The following is a 19,327-nucleotide window of genomic DNA, read 5'->3' on the forward strand; positions in this document are numbered from 1 at the left end:
GAAACTTGGCATACCCCCAGAGAATGCCAGGTCAATCATACACATACAATTTGGTGCAGTTCTGAACATCCTAACTGAAGATAGGGAGCGATTAAAGCAGAATAATATTGCATTTTCATTTTTACCGGGGGGGGGTGCAAATCACAAATTAGTGATTATGGGCCAGGTTGATGTGGGCCCTTGAGACCAACATAACATAAAAGATTCTTCATCCTCAGTGCCACGGTTCAGGTAGTTATTTAGGAAAAACTGCTTTTTTTGCGGTTCGGGGGGCCCAGCACGGAGGGGGAGTGGCCCCCGGGGACGAAACAAAATTTTTCCGTAAAAGTCTAATGGAGCTATATACCCACCAAATTTCATGTGCCCTGGTGGTTCAGTGTCCCGGGTATCGTTGACCAAAAATTCAGGAAGTAGATGACGGGGAAAAAAACAAAACAAAAAAACAATGACATTTGACAATCCCTATATGACCGCTTCGCTAGCGGCGGTCATAATTATGATAGCCCGTAACAATGAAAATGTTTTGGGATGTATGTATCTTCACTTAATAGTATCTGGGGAGATTGTAGGCTAAAAGCGTGTAAATAATTACAGGACTCATTTTATTCAGTCAGACTTCAAACATGCATAATAATAAGTATAAATATATATACTTTTTTGATAACGTGAGGGAAATTTGGTCTCTGCTTTTAACCCAATCGTTGAATTAGTGAAACACAAACAGCACACAGTGAACACACAGTGAGGTGAAGCACACACTAATCCCGGCGCAGTGAGCTGCCTGCTTCAACGGCGGCGCTCGGGGAGCAGTGAGGGGTTAGGTGCCTTGCTCAAGGGCACTTCAGCCGCGGCCCACTGGTCGGTGCTCGAACCGGCAACCCTCCGGCAAGTCCAGAGTGCTAACCAGTGGGCCACGGCTGCCCCTAATAGTAGCCTATAGAGTTTTGTGCACAACCTCGTCCTTGCTGGTTTGGAGATGGTCACCCTAGTGTGTGTGTATGTTTTAATAGCCTTTGTTTTCAAATAATGCTATGAGTAGACTCTGTGTCCAACTTACAGTGTTATTTTAGCTTGCCATAAAGTTATAGTTTGCAGGTGTTACAGCTTACAGTTATTATCATGTACTGTAATATTAGTGAAACATTGCTTTCCCGAAATGGATGATAAATGTGCGCATATATCCTCTGGTATGTCGTGTGCCTCAGCATATCGTATAAATAATCATGGTGGGCCGCCGTGGCCAAAAATGCCCGGGCCATTTTTTAGTCCCAGTCCAGCCCTGTTGCCACTCAACACCTAAAACTGTCATGTTCTGTCTGTGTGGCGAACTATTTATTTTGTCAGCGGAAACCACGAAACGGTAGCAAAACCATTTTAAAGATGCATTGTGTTAAGTTTCTTTTCTCATTTTGGCAACTAGCCCTATAATAAGCGGGATAATGTATTGTCCGCCGGTAATTATCGGAAAATAAGTCGAAGAAAAACCTCTCCGCTGCGCGTTGGGGTTCTGTTCGCCCTGTCAGGACTTATTTTCCGATAATTACCGGCGGACAATATATTATCCCTTACATATGTGTACAATTAGTGACTGTACACTATGCTTACACACACACACACACACATATAAACACACACACATAAACGCACACACACACACACACACACATAAACGCGCACACACACACACACACACACACACATAAACGCACACACACACACACACACACATAAACGTGCACACGCACGCACGCACACACACACACATAAACGCACACACACACACACACACACACACACACACACACAAGCACAGACACATACACAGACACACACACACACACACGCATGCATGCAAGCACACAAACACACACAGTAGACATGCAGGCATACACACAGACTCTCACGCATGCAGAGACACACAGGCACGCACACAAGCACACGCACGCACACACATGTAAACACAAACACATACACGCACGCATAGAAAAAACACACATGCAGGCATGCGCACGCGCACACACACACACAGACACCCTTTTACCTCCACACACACACTCACAAGCAAAAACTCACACACAGAGAAGCACATATATACACAAAAGCAAACGCACGCACGCACACACTCATTTACAAACACAAAAGTTGCAAAGTAGGGGATGGAGTAGGAGATGGAGACAAATTGACAAGCGTGATTTATTTTTGCAGAGAGAATGTGCAGGACTGAGCGGCGGTCATATTTTATACCGCTTTGTGGTTTTTCTAGTTTTTATTAACATACTATTTTTTAGTTGTTGGTTACTCATTTTTACACTATTCCTAAAAACACATGGAAATACAGGTTCCTGTGATCACATGGTCAAAAACTGTAATGCACTTACAGTATGAGCCACAGTGCCTTTTTTGTAAAAAAAAAAAAAGATTTTTCTGTTGGTTCAAGGTACACTTGATGAGAAATGTAGCTCCATGACAATGATTTTCAATGCATTTTTATGAGCATCATAGAAAAGAATGCATTCAGTTGAAGTGATGACCCCTTCCTTTCTCATGTAAAATATTCACTCACTGACTCTCTCTCTCACTCACACAGACACACACACACACACTGCTCTCTCTCTCTCTCGCTGTGTGTAGGGGAAGAGGAGACAAACCAATAGTAGCGATGGGAGAAAACCGCTTGGTCTCCTGGGTACTAAACATGCAGCTTGACCGCAACGGCAAAAAGCCTGCCGCTGGCTCATTGGTGTAGCAGTCAGAGTGCATACTCAACCGTAGTGATGGCACTGTCACAAGCTTACTGAGTTAGGGTGAAAATTTGAGATTTACAACATATAAACATCTCGAGATTGAAAACACTTAGTTCATATGGGAAATTCCATGGGAATGCTATATTAAAGCAACACCAAAGAACTTTCCCTCTGTCGCACGCACGCTATTTGTTTATCCAGCACCGGCTTTGCAAATAACAAATGTCCACAGACAAGGTAGAATATTTTGCATGACTTATAAAAGTACGATATATTGCGACATCAGATGCAAGTCAAATTTGTAGTTTCTTATGTCTCATTCCATCGAACTACAGATCCGCTACCCGATCTGGCAAACTTACATAGTGCGGTTATAGCCGATAGAGGGCCACTAAGCGAATGCAGAATTGCCGTTCACCCTGTTACGAGTTGATGAACCACTGAAACGATTTTGGAAACATTATTTTAAGGTATAAAAAAACTCTTTGGTGTTGCTTTAAATAACAATATGGACTGCAAAATTGCAACACTAAACCAAGAACAAGTAAAATGTTTTCTTTGAGAATGTGTATTTAAAAGAATCTAGTCTCTGTGTGTTATTGTTTTTAATGATCTGAAATTCCCAACCTAGTGTTCAACTAAAATTAGCTGACAATATGATTTATTACTGGATAGATGAAACAGGAAACCCATTGTTTTCTCCAATCATGGACAACATGTTTATTTACATATAAAATAAAATTACAAAAGTAAGAGATTTTCTAATGGCTCCTCTGGCTAAACTGTACAAAACACTGGACAATATATCACATCAGCCTTATACTTAATGGACAATTTAAATATGTGACATGTATAAATCATTTTAAAAACTGAAATGTCAGTGGTACAAATGTAGAAGACAAACAAACAAAAAACATACAGCGATATGAAGTACTGCAATGTGTGGAAGCACAGGTCCTCCATGACCTCACACTTACAGTGCAGTATAGTCAACAGAGGTGATTCCAGCATCCTTTGCCATAGAGAAGAAGTGCCCCTGCTTCTGGAACAATGCACTAGGTGAATCAAACTCCACTATCTTGCCAGCATCCAACACCATCACTCTAGAATGAATAGGGACACAAACACCTCAGATGTGAGAAGATATTTTGTCCCCTTTCACTTTCCCAGATAGAAAGATAATAATAAAAAACTTCCATGCAAAATCAATGACCACAGCCAGCTACTGAATGATCTGTCTAAATATGGATTTTTTTTTGACAACTTGTATTGACAGCTGATTTTTCATAATTTTGTGTGAGTATTGGTATTTATGCCCTCCCTCAGACCCCCCTTCCCTCCGTAATCAACAGCGAATTTGTCTTGCACAACAGCCCTGTTTGTAAATGACGTGGTTGAACATCATAACACTGCTCCATAAAAGCCTGGTGATGTGCAGAAATCAAATAGCGATAAATCCAGTTTCAGAATAACATTCAGTGAAACATGCAATGGAATATAACTTTGTTTTAACTCTTTAGAAGGGAAGCTCTCTCCAGAGCTCTCTCCAGATCTGAGGAACAAAAGCCACCCTTTCAGACCAGTCCACTCATGGGAATAATCTGTATTTTTAAGGCAACAAAGCCATAGCCCATATGGGCACCTACTGTGTATATATGCCTGGTACACAGTCTCCTCCCCTTACCTTTTTAGTGAAAAAGACAGGGCATGGGAGTTCACAAAGTGGGAGCACACTCAGATCTCGCACACCTGTGGCTACTTGGCTTTCATCTATATTCATTTCCACCATACTGGCTATTAATGCGGCAGCTTTGAAAGCTTTCTTTTTAAGACTACCTGATTGAGTCTCATCTCTTCGTCACATACCTCTCTTACAGGATTTTTTTTTCTTTAAAAAACAAAAAAACAAAGGCTATGTTTGCTTACCGTGAGCTGTCCAGGATGGTATTGAGCCGGTGAGCGATGGTGAGCACTGTGCAGTCCGCAAACTCCTTGCGGATGGTGGTCTGAATCAGGTCATCTGTCTCCAGGTCCACGGCAGCTGTGGCCTCATCCAGGATCAGGATGCGGGACTTCCTAAGCAGAGCCCTGGCCAGGCAGAGGAGCTGACGCTGCCCGACACTGTGAAAGGGGAAAGCAAACAAACAAAAAATAGCAAAAATATATCAGCTGCCCTGCATATTGCAATACCTTAGCGAATATAAATGCATAATAAAGAAATGTGTTGATAATATGGCTTTAAGTAGATAGATTAATGGCTTTAGGCCCAAATAATATTCAAATTGTATCAAAGGTAACAAATGATCATACAAAAGTATGTTTTTAGATAGGATATTGCTGGCCTAGAAATCTAGACGCGCCCCTAGCGGCAGCGAATTACATTTGCTGCCAGGGCTAGTCTAGCAACTCTCCGTTGACTTGTGAGCTCCAGAAATCGAAACTTAATCAGGCCAATGAAATCGTGTATAGAGTCGTTAGGTGGGCTTAACATAATGATTGATGGCAGAGTTGCAACGGTTTGGCTTGAATTCCCTGCTACTTGAAAACAAATAAGATGGATGTTGCTGCTGGCGAACAGTGTGACAGGAGTTAAGCTTTTATTAAGTTGGCAAATGTTTGAACTAGCCAACTAGCTCCGCTGGTGGGAAACGCATGGGACTCATAGCGCTGCCACTGTCCTATTGCGTGCAGAGGGAATTTGAAAGACAACTGATTATCCCACCCCTCGGACTGAGCACTGCGAACGGTGAGTGTCCAGACCCTACATTTTAATGTGGGTCTGGCTCGTCAGGCTAGGATATTGCAGTTACATTATGTAAATTAGGTCATGTTTTACCTTTTTCGTTCATGTACAACTTCACCTTTACAAGAACATCATGGCAAAGCAATTATGGATGTTTTTACTTAATTAGTGTAAATATACACTCTGTGCATTATTTTGTGAGAGCTAATTTGCATGTACCTTTCAACCAGTATTGCCATCAGCATAATTTGCTAGCTATCAAATTAAGACTGGTATGTCCAGCTAACGTAACGTTTGCATAGTAGGAGGCAATGGTTTACATGTCAAAGAAATCTTATGACAATTGAAAGGTTTTTGGTCATATTTTCAACATTAACAATAGATTAATTAGGATTTTAATACTTTTTTGTAGATAACTGTTCATTGGTAATGGCAGTCCAGCCATTTTTAGTCTCTCATTCCACAGAAGACAGCAGGAGCTTGCTTTGTTCAAAAGTCATAGGTGAGAGAGATAAGAAGCAAAGTATTGCTGCGTCTGGTTTGAGCACAATTGAAGACAAAGCATCTCTGTGGGTCAAGGTGCAAGTACATTCTGGTAATGAGCCTTATAGTAGTGCGGCTACAGGAAAAATCGTGCAAATTATGATACAAGCGTGGAATTCGGCAGGTATGTGCTCAAGACCAATACAATCAAATCTACCTGATTGGCCACTTGAAATGGTGGCCATTTTCCAAGATGGCCTTCAAAAAAGACCCCAGAAATTGATTTATTGCTCAGAATTGACCAAAGATATTATGATACAAGCATGAAATTAGGCATGTATGTGCTCAAGACCAATACAATAAAATCTGCCTGATTTGCCATTTTTAATGAAAAACTCTAAAAATTGATTTGTTGTACAGAATTGACCAAGGAAATTATGATGCAGCCATGAAATTTGGCAGGTATGTGCTTAAGACCAACACAATACATTCTAACTGATTTTCCAGTTTAAATGACGGCCATTTTCCAAGATGGCCACCAAAAAATACCATAGAAATGGATTTGTTGCACAGAATTGATCAAGCAAGTTATTATACAAGCATGAATTTTGGCATGAATGTGCTAAAAAAACAATACAATCAAATCTACCTGACTCGCCACTTGAAATGGAAGCCATTTTACAATATGGCCGCCAATTTAGCCCAGAAGTGAGCAAGAAAATTATGATACAAGTATGTAATTTTGTGTGTTTGTGCTAAAGAGCAATATAATCAAATCCACCTCATTTGCAACTTGAAAATGTAATATGGCAGCCATTTTTAAAGATGGCCACCAAATAAGACACTAGAACTTCATTAATTGCAATTAATTTAGCAGATGTGGCCCAAATCAATGTTAAAGCAACACCAAAGAGTTTTTTGCACCTTAAAATAATGTTTCCAAAATTGTTTCCGTGGTTCATCAACTCTTAACAGGGTGAACGGCACTTCTGCATTCGCTTCACGGCCCTCTATTTGACTTGCATGATGTCGCAATACATCGTAATTTCATAAAATCATGCATCATATTCTACCTTGTCTATGGACATCGTTATTTGCAAAGCCGTTGCTGGATAAACAAATAGCGTGCGTGCGACAGTTCTTTGGTGTTGCTTTAACATTCACTACATTTCTGTTTCCTTCTATGATGAAGTCATTGGAAATTCAATCAAGCAAAAATCAAGCAAAATGGCACATAACTGAGATTCAGTGTTTCACAAATGAACTATGTACAAAGACTACAAACCCTGGAAGGGCTAAATTAAAGGGGAACTTGGCAACTATTTCAACTTAATAAACCCGTTTAGAAATCATTTGGATGGTTAAATGACCTGTTCCGGTGAAAATGGTGACTTTCCCCGCTGCGCCTAGCGTCCCCAGGCGGAAAACCAACCTTGCAACATTGAGACTACCGTCCCGGAAAGAGAAGTGAGAAACAAGAAACTCGTTTTAAATCGTGTTTCTTACCTTGTAACATCCACATAGTTCTGCCAAACTTATGCTAACAGTTCGCTAGCTTGTAAACAAATCCATGTGCTTTATCGTTACCTTTTCACACAGTTTGAAATAGCATAATGTGCAATTTCTCCAGCAGAGGGGGAAATCCTGCCAAGTTTCCCTTTAATCTTAGAAATCTCACTGAGGGACAATAGAAGAGAGCGTATGCAACAGTATCAGGACTGACAGAGCCTTGCACCAACTTGCCTATTTAAAATACGACTGTACAACCAGAGCAGGCGATAACAGAGCATGTTTTTTTTTGGTAACTGTAACAAGGCAAAGAACTCGGATGCCAAGAAGAACAATATGGCAGTAAGTATCTCAGCATGGAAAAATAACAGTCCATTTCACAGCAAATGTGAGCAATTTTTCAATTGTGTTTTTAAGAAAACACCAACAACATTTCACCCTTTGGAATTGATTGAGTCACTGTAACAGTGCTCTACATCTACTATTCACATGTGCAACCACATAGTGCTGTGCACAAAAGCCCCAAACGGAAGCACTTGCATCTATGGGTGCAACCTTTTTTGCATGAACACTTAGTGAGTTCCTGACAGCTGGCTTCAATTGGAGGCAAAGTTGTCCAACAAACCTGCCATGTATCATCTCCTTTCATCCAGCCCCATTCAGCAGGATTCCCAATATCTGGCCTGGTGATTGTAGTCTGGCCCCAGATGATTATTCTGACAATGTCACAAGTAAGATGTAATATTTCTTTACCCACCCTCACCTTAAGCATGGAAAAGGGCAATGTTGCTACAGTTAGTCAAACCAAACTTTTTTTTGACGTTGCGGTCAGTCAGGCCTTCAGAGTGGTTACACAGAACACTTATATGCTAGTATGCCTCATATATAATATTCCTGTCTGTTCTTACTGCCCTACTTTGTAGCCTACTCTCCTACTACAAATTACACTGTATATGCCGTTTTACATTTGAGTATATGTACTGTATATCACTCTCGATATCCTTACAATATTTAGACCAAAACTATCTGAATTAAACCAGCCACTGAGGTTATTCGGAATTAATTTTAGCCACTTTAGCGACATTGGACCACTGCTGATTGATTCACTCTGGTCACCTTGTTCTCTAACTCTGGGGTAATTGTGGGGACAGTCGCAGAGAGCACAAATTATAGTGAGCGGCACATTATTACCATAGTATTACCGTTTACTATTAGCACGTTATTAGTGTTTTTAAACGCCCATATCGAGAAAATCATAAATTACCGTTGTTAGCATATTATTACCACAATGGTATCGCATCACGCACCACCCTCCAAGAATTGTCATTATTAGCATGTTATCACCATGTTATCAGTGTGTTATGAGGGGCTTATTTGTCGTTAATAACTGTTACCGCTGTTTTTTGCATGTAAAACCAAAAGCGACCTATGCGACCGGAAAGACGGAAGTCATTATTTGTCTATGGAGGGTCGGCAAATAAAGCGACCAAAGTGAATTCGCCGGGAGCGAACCAATCTGGGTGACCAGAGCGATTAAGCGATTTAGCCATTAAAAGTCAGCTAATATGATGGTAATGAGCGGTTCGGCAAAAAGCAATTGGAATGCTCTTATCTTCGAATGTCCCAGGCTGACAAGCCAGAGCCGTTATAAAAAGCGAATTCATGACAAAGCTTCTTCAACGACCTTGGCTACTTGGTAGCTGAGGTTGTTTCTGGTGTACACGCATCTTTTGTTTATTAGCATATTAGTGTCATTGTATTATTAGCATGTCATAACCATTTTATTTGTGTGTCATAAGTGGCTTATTTGTCATTGTGGAACATTTTTAATATCTGTATCACTTCATCATCTATGGAAACATATTTAAGGAGAGTGAACAATTATTTACAGCACATTTGAAATTTGCAAATTTCTCGGGTATTTTTGGACGCCATCTTGGAAAATGGCCAGCATTTCAAGTAGCAAATCAAGTGGATTTGATTGTATTGGTCTTGATCACATCCATGCGTCCATCATAATTTGCTTTGACAATTCTGTGCAATAAATCAATTTCTAGGGTCTTTTTTGGCAGCCATCTTGGAAAATGGCCACCATTTCAAGTGGCCAATCAGGTAGATTTCATTGTATTGCTCTTGAGCACATACATGTTGAGTTTCGTGCTTGTATCATAATTTGCTAGGTCAATTCTATGCAATAAATCAATTTCTGGGGTCTTTTTTGGCGGCCATCTTGGAAAATGGCCGCCATTTCAAGTGGCCAATCAGGTAGATTTGATTGTATTGGTCTTAAGCACATACATGTCGAATTTCATGCTTGTATCATAATTTGCTAGGTCAATTCTATGCAATAAATCAATTTCTGGAGTCTTTTTTGGTGGCCATCTTGGAAAATGGCCACCATTTCAAGTGGCCAATCAGGTAGATTTGATTGTATTGGTCATAAGCACATACCTACCAAGTTTCATGCTTGTATCATAATTTGCACGATTCTTGCCAAATTGGCCTTGTAGCCGCTCTACTGAAGAATTTACTTATGTGAAAGACAGACTCGTGAGCACAACCGCACAAAGTGTTCATGCTCATTCAACTTGCAGGTTGATCAGGACACATTTAGAGAGGAAGCAAAAAGAGTGTTGAAAAAGGCTGTCACAGGTGTGGATACACCAGAAGAAGTATATGAAGATGACAAACAAGACAAAAAGAAGAGAGTCTCTGAACGAGTGGTGAAGAAACCATCATATGTTTCATCTGCATCAACAGGACAAATGCAGATACAAATCCATATGCAGATTGTAGCCGAGGCCGATGCTCTGAAGAAAGGTCTTTCAAAAAGCTACATAACCAAAATGACTCTACAAAATGTACCTATCTTGCACTCAAGCACAATTGACTTTGTACACTGGCGCTTGTATCATTCCTATTTTGCATTTGAGCAGAATGCAGCGGAATTTTCCCTCCACAGACGCACATCAGTTAGGGAATGAACTTGCGCTCCCGAGGGTGGTTCCGGCGCAAACGTTCCCTGGTGCTATTTTGCAGTTTCATAAAACAATTCCGCCACAGACCAGAAAAAACCTAGTCTAAAGTCAGTGGCGCGTTTTTCAGATTTTAACCTGTTGAGGAGTGAATTATTTTCCTGTTTCCTTCTAGAATTCTATGCAAACGATCTATAATTTCAGTGTTCTCAATTCAGTCTATGGGGAAAATCTCTGAGTGTAATTGTCACATCATAATGTGGAACTCTCGGTTCGCAAACATTCTAGTCACATATTTGTGACCGTACTCCTAAACAGGTTAAGGGCACATGCTTGTATAATAGCAACAGTGCTTGAGATCCGCCCACAAAGCTACTTGCGTTTTGCGTTTGATACTTGTGTTTCAGATCGTTAAGATCTGAGTGGACAATCATTTGATATGTTTGCTGTGAATGTATACTACCATAGAAGCTGCTACCTGTCTTTTGCCTTCCCTTACAGCCACTTAGAGACTCCACTGGACAGAGAAGAAAAGGAAAAATTGAAATATTGGGCTATATTTTGGCGATCAAAAATGCATGGTCACTGGCGACCATTCAAACAAAATAGCCTACTTGCATCTGCACTCGTCTATTATTTGAACTCATTGGCAAAGTGAAACTAACTTCACTGTGGTGTCATAATCAAAGACAAAACAGTAATACACAGTTAATTACTTTCACTAATGACTGACAATGGGTTACCATCGAAAACATAGCCTGAAAAAATGTACCCCAATAATGTTTGAATGACTGAATAAAAAACTTAAGGACATTTATCCTGCAGAAGAGTTGATGCTTACATCTCGTGACGTGCGTCTTCAGCTGTGCTCCATATGCACCTTGCTAAAGACCAGTTTTTTCTTGGTCAGTGGTGCAATGCTTTTTAGATAGTGTACGATAGCGATTTTTAGATCTTGCGCCAGGCCACACCTTAGGTCGTTAATTGCCACACCTCTGAGCGCATTGTTCAATAAAAGAGACGCGCATGGCGAAAAACATGGCGATAAAATCGAGTGTACAATCGGAATAAGCTTTGCGTCGTAATAACAACACACTTTGCGCTGCGCTTTTGATCATCATATTAGAGCCCATAATGTTACTGAGGACTTTCTGAAATTGATCGAAAGGAAAGTGAAGGAAAGTGAAGGATAAGGAAGCTTATCCGATGAAAGATCTGCCGGAGGACATTGAACATTTGAGCACTGAAAAAATGGGTTGCAAGAGCTTGCTTGTGCTTACTAGAGTCTGCATTGGCATTTTTGTTATTGGCATTATTTATGTAAATTTACTAATATAACCATGACCAGAATTTACACTGCAGATAACTTTACACCTGAAAGAGATAGAATATTCTTTAACTAATCATAAAATGTCACCCAAACATAAGTGGGACAATCCATATCCTTTATTTCTGCTAATTAGTCAAAATATGCAAAATAGCTCATTAACTATGCGCGATATAAAAAAAATGGATATCTACTATTACTGTATACTATTTCTACAAGCTATTTACTATTACTAAATCAAGTGAACAACTGGAGGGGAAGATCAGTTACAACACAGCATGAAAACAAGACGAATTGTCACAACCCCTCCACGCACACGTCCTCCGGAACAGCGGAGGGCGCAGACGAGTCAACGAGTGACACGCTCAGCCCAGAAGAAGTGACTGCCATCTTTAAAAGGGGCTGAGAATTGTTTGTCACTGTTCATGCATGTGCTTATGTCTGCGGGAGCCTCTGTGCCTTTGTCCTCGCTTGGGAATTGTACTTTGGTTGATCTGGACTGTCGGGACTTTAGGACTCTTTCTGTGAACTGCCTTCGTTAACATCTCACTTGGTCACGGTACTGTGTCTGCCCAACTCTTTGTACTCTACTTCTACCATTTGTGGAAATCGCTGTCACGTTGTCTAATTTGTGTACTTGGATCATGGACTGCCTTTATACCTTATTCTTTGGACTGTGTTTATGATGAGAACTGAATCTTGAAGACCTTCTAAGTTTGCCCTTTCCAAGTCTGACTTTTGTTATTGCTTTTGAGCGTTTTGTGTTCTAAACCAATTCCTTTGTTGATACATTGAAGATTCTGCTGAAGTAAAAACTTTGAACCACATCTACAACTGTGCTCTTATTTCCAGTCTGACATCATGCATGAACCAGATCAAAGTAGCACAGCAGATGTCGATGAACTTCGCAACCATGTCCAGATACTCAGTGTAACCGTGCACGCACAACAAGATGGCCTGTTGCAAATGGAAGATGCCCTTAACCCTTTAGGCGCCAGAGGTTTTTTTCCGAAACGATCAATTTTGACATCTTCATTTCAAAAGGCTATATCTTAAAAGTGATAAGAGATAGAGACTTTCTGTAAATTAGAGAAATATTAAGGATGACCCAAAGTTTATGTAGAGATTAAATGTTTATATCTAATTTGCATATTATGACGTCATATGGTGGCGGCCATCTTGGATTATAGAATTTTCATGAAAAGTCGCATGTTTGAATGATAAAATGCACCACTTCTTCCCCCCCAAAATGTCCCTCACCTTCTGTATGCTATATTGCACAATACTGAATGCTCAGGTAAATAGTAAGTAGTGAACAAACTGTGCAAATCATTACTAATAAATGGCAGAAACCAAATGCATGTAGCGGTAGACTGGCCTTTTGCTGTAGAGATTTTCCATTTACTACATACAGTAGGCACTCTGATTCCATGTATGGGGCACATATATATTTTTCAGATGACACACAAACGCAAGTAGACAAGACCTGTTTAGTTCAAAAGCTCATTTGCCACGGCAAGGCACAGATCAGGAGTGAGATAAGACGAGACAAGACAAGAGACAATGTTAGTATTTTTTTTCTTTTTGTTGTTTTTGTTGATGTTTTTTTGTTTTTTTTCTTAGCTGACAAAGACACACACATCACAAGGACATGAACACACAAAAAGGAACACATAGTGTATGTCCTAAATGATCAGGGAAATAGATAGCAAATCAACAGTGTAAATCATTACTAATAAATGGCTGACTTTTTTTTTTTTTTTATGTAGCAGGCCTTTTGCTGTAGAGATAATGACTCCCTATCCCTATCCATACAGGGCCGGCATTCCCATCATCTTGTGATAGACTATGCATGACCTAATGTGTGTGTGTGGGAGAGGGAGAGAGCGTGTCACCACCTCCACCATGCGAGCAGCAGCCTCGCGCGTGCGCCGAGTGGAGAGAATTTGCGCAGCTCGGACTAGGCCTACTGTCATTCTCATTGCGACTCCCCACACTGCCACTACGTTTCCCCCTAACTGTCCTATGAGCACTTCGACCTCGTCTAACATACCCAGTGGCATTAGACAAAGGCTCCACCACGTTACCATCGATTTGCGATTGTGGAGAGGCACACGTTCAGAAGACAGAAGCTAGCGCTATGGATATTAGGCTACCTCCAGCCACGTTCGCCACACCACTAACACCCTGCGAACTTCCCGATGAACACTCCGAACCCGTGAAACATTATTCCCACCAGTGACATTGGGCAAACGATTCAACGTTTGTGCTTGGTGTAAGCTAAACTATGGAGTAAACTCTCACTTTGTCCAGCTGCATCATTGCAAGGCAGGGACGCATCTGAAGCCTCACTAAACGAATCACCGTCATTTTCTGAAGGCAGATATTCCCCTTCAGAATCAGGGTCCGCGAATAGAAGACCCAACACTTCATTTCAGGTAAACTTTTTTGATGCCATTAGACGATAATCTAATGCAAATACTCGCTGACGTTAACAATATCGCTCTGATAAAGTAGCTCACACGCACACTAGCTCCAGTATTGCACGCACTGATTCACTGCAGCTGTAGCGCGAAAGTTTTGTTTAAACCATGACTTTTTTCGACTCAGGGATGACGTATGACACGTCAGCCATCTAGTGGAGTGGAGGTCGAACGAAATATGACACCCTATTTGACTAAATCGGCCGTTTTATTCAGTACCGCATCTTGTCGACTAAAGTCGACTGTGGCGCCTAGAGGGTTAACTAGCTTGGCACCCGAGTGAGGGGTCTGGATAATGCTTCACCCTCTCTCCCTAACACAAGCCTCTCTCCTCCACCTCCTTTCTCTGGGGAGCCTTCAGACTGCCGAGGGTTTCTCACTCAATGCTCTTTGATTTTTGAGTGACAACCTGCACACTTCCCCACTGAACGAGCCAAAGTCGCCTATATCATCACTCGACTGAAGGGAAAGGCCCTGGACTGGGCTACAGCTTTGTGGACTCATCGCCACCCAGACTGCCAGACCAGCGAGAGGTGATGAAGGACTCATTCAGCGGCAGGCATCTTCTCGGCTTTTCACACTTACCCAAGGCCAAAGGTCAGTGGTTGACTACGCTATCGAATTCCACACCCTGGCAGCCGAGACCGGATGGGAAGGTGAAGCGTTGGTGAGTGCCTTCTACCAAGGTCTTAGAGAGTCCATGAAAGATGAAATGGTGAACAGAGGTTGGGGTGAGGACTTAGATGACATCATTACACTGGCAACAGCCCTGGACAAGCGCATGCAAGAAAGACGGAGGGAGCGGCGAGATCTTCGACTACTCCAGCCCAACCAAGCCACCTCTCCTTCACGGCGGCCGTCACAGCTCCCACTGCCTGCCCAAACTTCCACCAGCGACCATGGAGAGGAGCCAATGCAACTGGGAAGATCTCGTCTGAGCCTAGAAGAGAGACGGCGTCGATTCCAGCAAGGCCTTTGTCTGTACTGTGGGGTCCAGGATCACCAGCGGCTTCAGTGTCCAGAGCTGCAGGGAAAAGCCAATGCCCACCAGGGAAAGGGGGCTTCCTGGTGAGCGGAGCTGTCACTTCTGCCCTCCTCTCTCGCTGCACCTTACCTGTGTGTCTCTCCTGGGGCACTGGTGGGGAATCTCAAGTGAAATTACAAGCCTTAGTGGACTCTGGGGCAGCAGTCAACTTGTTGGACCAAACTCTGGCTCATCAGCTGCAGATGCCTATCCTCCCATGTGAATCTCCAAGAGCGGTACAAGCTCTTGATGGACGACCACTAGGTTCTGGCCGACTGGAATTCTGTACCCAACCGCTTCAGATGATCACCCTTGAGAAACACCAAGAAAGCTGTGTATTTTTGTCTAATCAACTCCCCCCAAGACCCTCTTGTCTTAGGATACCCCTGGCTTGTTAACCATCAGCCCTCATTCGACTGGGCCAACAGCACACTCACTCAGTGGGGCCCAGCGTGCAAGGACAATCTCTCTCCTGATCCTCAACCTACTCGGTCTGTAATTGTGGCAGACACATCTCTGGTACCGACTGACCTGACCAAAGTTCCTGCTATGTACCATGACCTCAGCGCAGTATTCAGTAAAGACAAGGCCACCTCTCTGCCACCCCACCGCAGTTATGATTTGGCCATTGACCTCCTTCCTGGTGCCATGCCACCCCGGGGCAGGTTATACCCCCTGTCCATCCCAGAAACCCAAGCAATGGAGTCCTACATTCAAGAATGTCTCAAGAATGGCTTGATTCGCCCCTCTACCTCCCCGGCTGCAGAAGGATTCTTTTTTGTGGGCAAAAAGGATGGAGGCCTTAGACCATGTATCGATTACAGGAAGTTGAACAAAATAACTGTCAAGAACCGATACCCCCTGCCTCTGATGAGTACGGCCTTTGATAAACTCGGTGGAGCCACGGTCTTCACAAAGCTGGACCTCCGGAATGCATACCATCTCATCCGGGTTCGACGTGGAGATGAATGGAAAACGGGCTTCATAACACCAAGCGGCTATTATGAATACTTGGTAATGCCATTTGGCCTAACTAATTGTCCTGCAGCTTTTCAATCATTTGTGAATGATGTGTTAAGAGAATTTCTTGGCCGATTCGTTTATGTTTTTTTGGATGATATTTTGATCTTTTCCCCTGATCTAGACACCCATGTCCAGAATGTTTGGCAGGTCTTGCAGAAACTACTTCACAACAGGCTGTTTGTCAAATTGGAGTAAAGTGAGTTTCACATTACTAGCACAACCTTTCTAGGCTTTGTAATCAAAGTTTGGCTTTGTAATCTCCCCTCAGGGTCTGCTTATGGACCAGTCCAAACTGAAGGCAGTGCTAGACTGGCCAGCCCCTAATACGGTGAAGAAGCTTTAACAGTTTTTAGGGTTTGCTCATTTCTACAGGCGTTTCATCAGACACTACAGTATAGCAGCCCCTCTCACGGGGCTTCTCAGAGGACACCCCATCAGACTATGGTGGACACCTGAGGCACAACAAGCCTTCAGTGATCTGAAGCAAAGATTTACCTCCGCGCCAGTGCTAACCCACTCAGACCCACAGCAACCATTTATTGTGGAGGTAGATGCCTCGGAAATTGGAGTGGGAGCGGTCCTATCCCAGAGAAGGCCCCAAGACCAGAAGATGCACCCTTGTGCCTTCTTCTCAAGACGACTCACCCCAGCTGAGAGTCGGTATGATGTGGGTGACAGAGAATTGCTGGCAGTCAAACTAGCTCTCGAAGAATGGCGTCATTGGTTAGAGGGGGCAGTACACCCATTCATGGTCTGGACGGATCATAAAAATCTTGAATACATCCGTGGAGCTCGCAGACTCAACCCTCGTCAAGCAAGGTGGGCACAACAACCACCACCCAACACGCCAGTCTCAAAGACATTTGTCCCATCTGCTCAAAGACCCCTGGTGCTGGAGTGGGGGCATAATTCACGTGTAGCAGGCCACCCAGGACGCCAACGAACCACGGAGCTTATTGGCCGTACATTCTGGTGGCCCACCATGAAAGATGATATAAATCTATATGTGTCTGCCTGCCCTGTCTGTGCCGCCCACAAGGTTGACAGTCAGCTGACACTGTCATGAAGGAGATTGTCCGCTACTATGGGGTGCCGGAGGAGATCCTCTCAGACAGAGGCCCACAATTCATTGCACGATTCTGGAAATCTTTCTGGCAGCTTATGGGGGTGACTATTCGCCTCACATCGGGTTACCACCCTCAGAGTAATGGTCAAACTGAGCGAGTCAACCAGGAATTAGAGAAATACCTCCGCTGCTACTGCTCCGCTAATCCCACCACAGCCATTTGATGTGGGCCGACATATCCCATAACCAATTAACCTCCTCATCCACTGGATTGTCTCCATTTGAAATTGTTTCAGGTTACCCTCCTGCTTTCCTCCCAGCGTCGCCAACAGAAGGTCCAGTGCCTTCTGCTAATACCTCCGTCCAGCGCCTCCGCTGTCTTTGGAAGAGGGCTCGCCAGAACCTCCAGAGGGCATCCAAGCAACACAAACGCCAGGCTGACCGGAGAAAACAGGTGGCAGTGGTCTATCACCCGGGTGACAGTCTGGGTTTCCACAAGGGGCCTGCCAGTGCAAACAGAGTCCAGAAAACTCTCTCCCAAGGTATGTTGGGCCGTTCAGAGTTTCACGGAGGGTGAACCCTGTATCATACCTGTTGAACATTCCCCGGTCAATGCAGCCCTGTTTTCCATGTCTCCCTGCTTCGCAAGGCTCTTTTCTCTCCCTTGTCTCCAGTACCCCAGACACCGCCTGCCCTGAGGATCATTGATGGTGCTCCCTCGTACACAGTCCGGCGCCTCCTGGATGTCCGGCGAAAGGGGGCGATCGTTGGAGTTTCTGGTGGACTGGCAGGGCTATGGGCCTGACGAGCGTTCCTGGGTGGCCAAGAAGGACATCCTTGACAAATCCCTCATCACTGAGTTCTATGACACGCGTGATGATCTTCCTGGCCCGTCGGGTGCCGGCCCTCGTGGCGGGGCTCCTGTCACAACCCCTCCACGCACACGTCCTCCGGAACAGCGGAGGGCGCAGACGAGTCAACGAGTGACACGCTCAGCCCAGAAGTGACTGCCACCTTTAAAAGGGGCTGAGAATTGTTTGTCAGTGTTCATGCATGTGCTTATGTCTGCGGGAGCCTCTGTGCCTTTGTCCTCACTTGGGAATTGTACTTTTGTCGATCTGGACTGTCGGGACTTTAGGACTCTTTCTGTGAACTGCCTCTGTGAACTGCCTTCATTAACATCTCACTTGGTCACGGTACTGTGTCTGCCCAACTCTTTGTACTCTACTTCTACCATTTGTGGAAATCGCTGTCACGTTGTCTAATTTGTGTACTTGGATCATGGACTGCCTTTATACCTTATTCTTTGGACTGTGTTTATGGTGAGAACTGAATCTTGAAGACCTTCTAAGTTTGCCCTTTCCAAGTCTGACTTTTGTTATTGCTTTTGAGCGTTTTGTGTTCTAAACCAATTCCTTTGTTGATACTGTACATTGAAGATTCTGCTGAAGTAAAAACTTTGAACCACATCTGCAACTGTGCTCTTATTTCCAGTCTGACACGAATATTTCTTCACCGCATGCAAATTAGTCAACAAAATGATACCCATATGCAAATTTGCTCTCACAAAATAATGCACAGAGTGTATATTTGCACTAATTAAGTAAAAACATTCATAATTGCTTTGCCATGATGTTCTTGTAAAGGTGAAGTGGCACATGAACAAAAAAGGTAAAAAAAAAAAAATCAAATTTGCATAATGTAACTGCAATATACCATCTAAAACATACAAATGATCATACAAAAGTTATATTTGATACAATTTGAATATTATTTGGCCACAAAGCCATTCATTTACCTGCTTACAGCCATATTATCAATACATTTCTTTATTATGCATTTATATTCACTAATGTATTTAAATATGCAAATTCTCATTAACTACGCGTGATATAAAAATGTCCCAAGCAGAAATGGATTCTACGCAAAAAAGTACTATAGAATCAATTG

At 42.9% G+C, this 19,327-nt stretch overlaps 1 protein-coding gene across 1 annotated transcript in view; it reads right to left on the bottom strand.

Moving 5' to 3' along the window:
* Positions 1–3,436: 3,436 nt before the first annotated feature.
* Positions 3,437–19,327, bottom strand: part of LOC121684892 (ATP-binding cassette sub-family C member 2-like) — a 44,674-nt gene continuing 28,783 nt past the window's right edge. The window contains exons 31-32 of the mRNA XM_042065023.1: positions 4,671–4,865; positions 3,437–3,847 (exon numbers count right to left, since the gene is read on the bottom strand). Coding sequence (XP_041920957.1) covers positions 3,718–3,847; positions 4,671–4,865 — 325 coding nt within the window. The 3' untranslated portion in view covers positions 3,437–3,717. The remainder of the gene's footprint in view (positions 3,848–4,670; positions 4,866–19,327) is intronic.

This window comes from Alosa sapidissima, chromosome 16 (genome assembly GCF_018492685.1).
Source record: "Alosa sapidissima isolate fAloSap1 chromosome 16, fAloSap1.pri, whole genome shotgun sequence".
Taxonomy (NCBI): Eukaryota; Metazoa; Chordata; class Actinopteri; order Clupeiformes; family Clupeidae; genus Alosa; species Alosa sapidissima.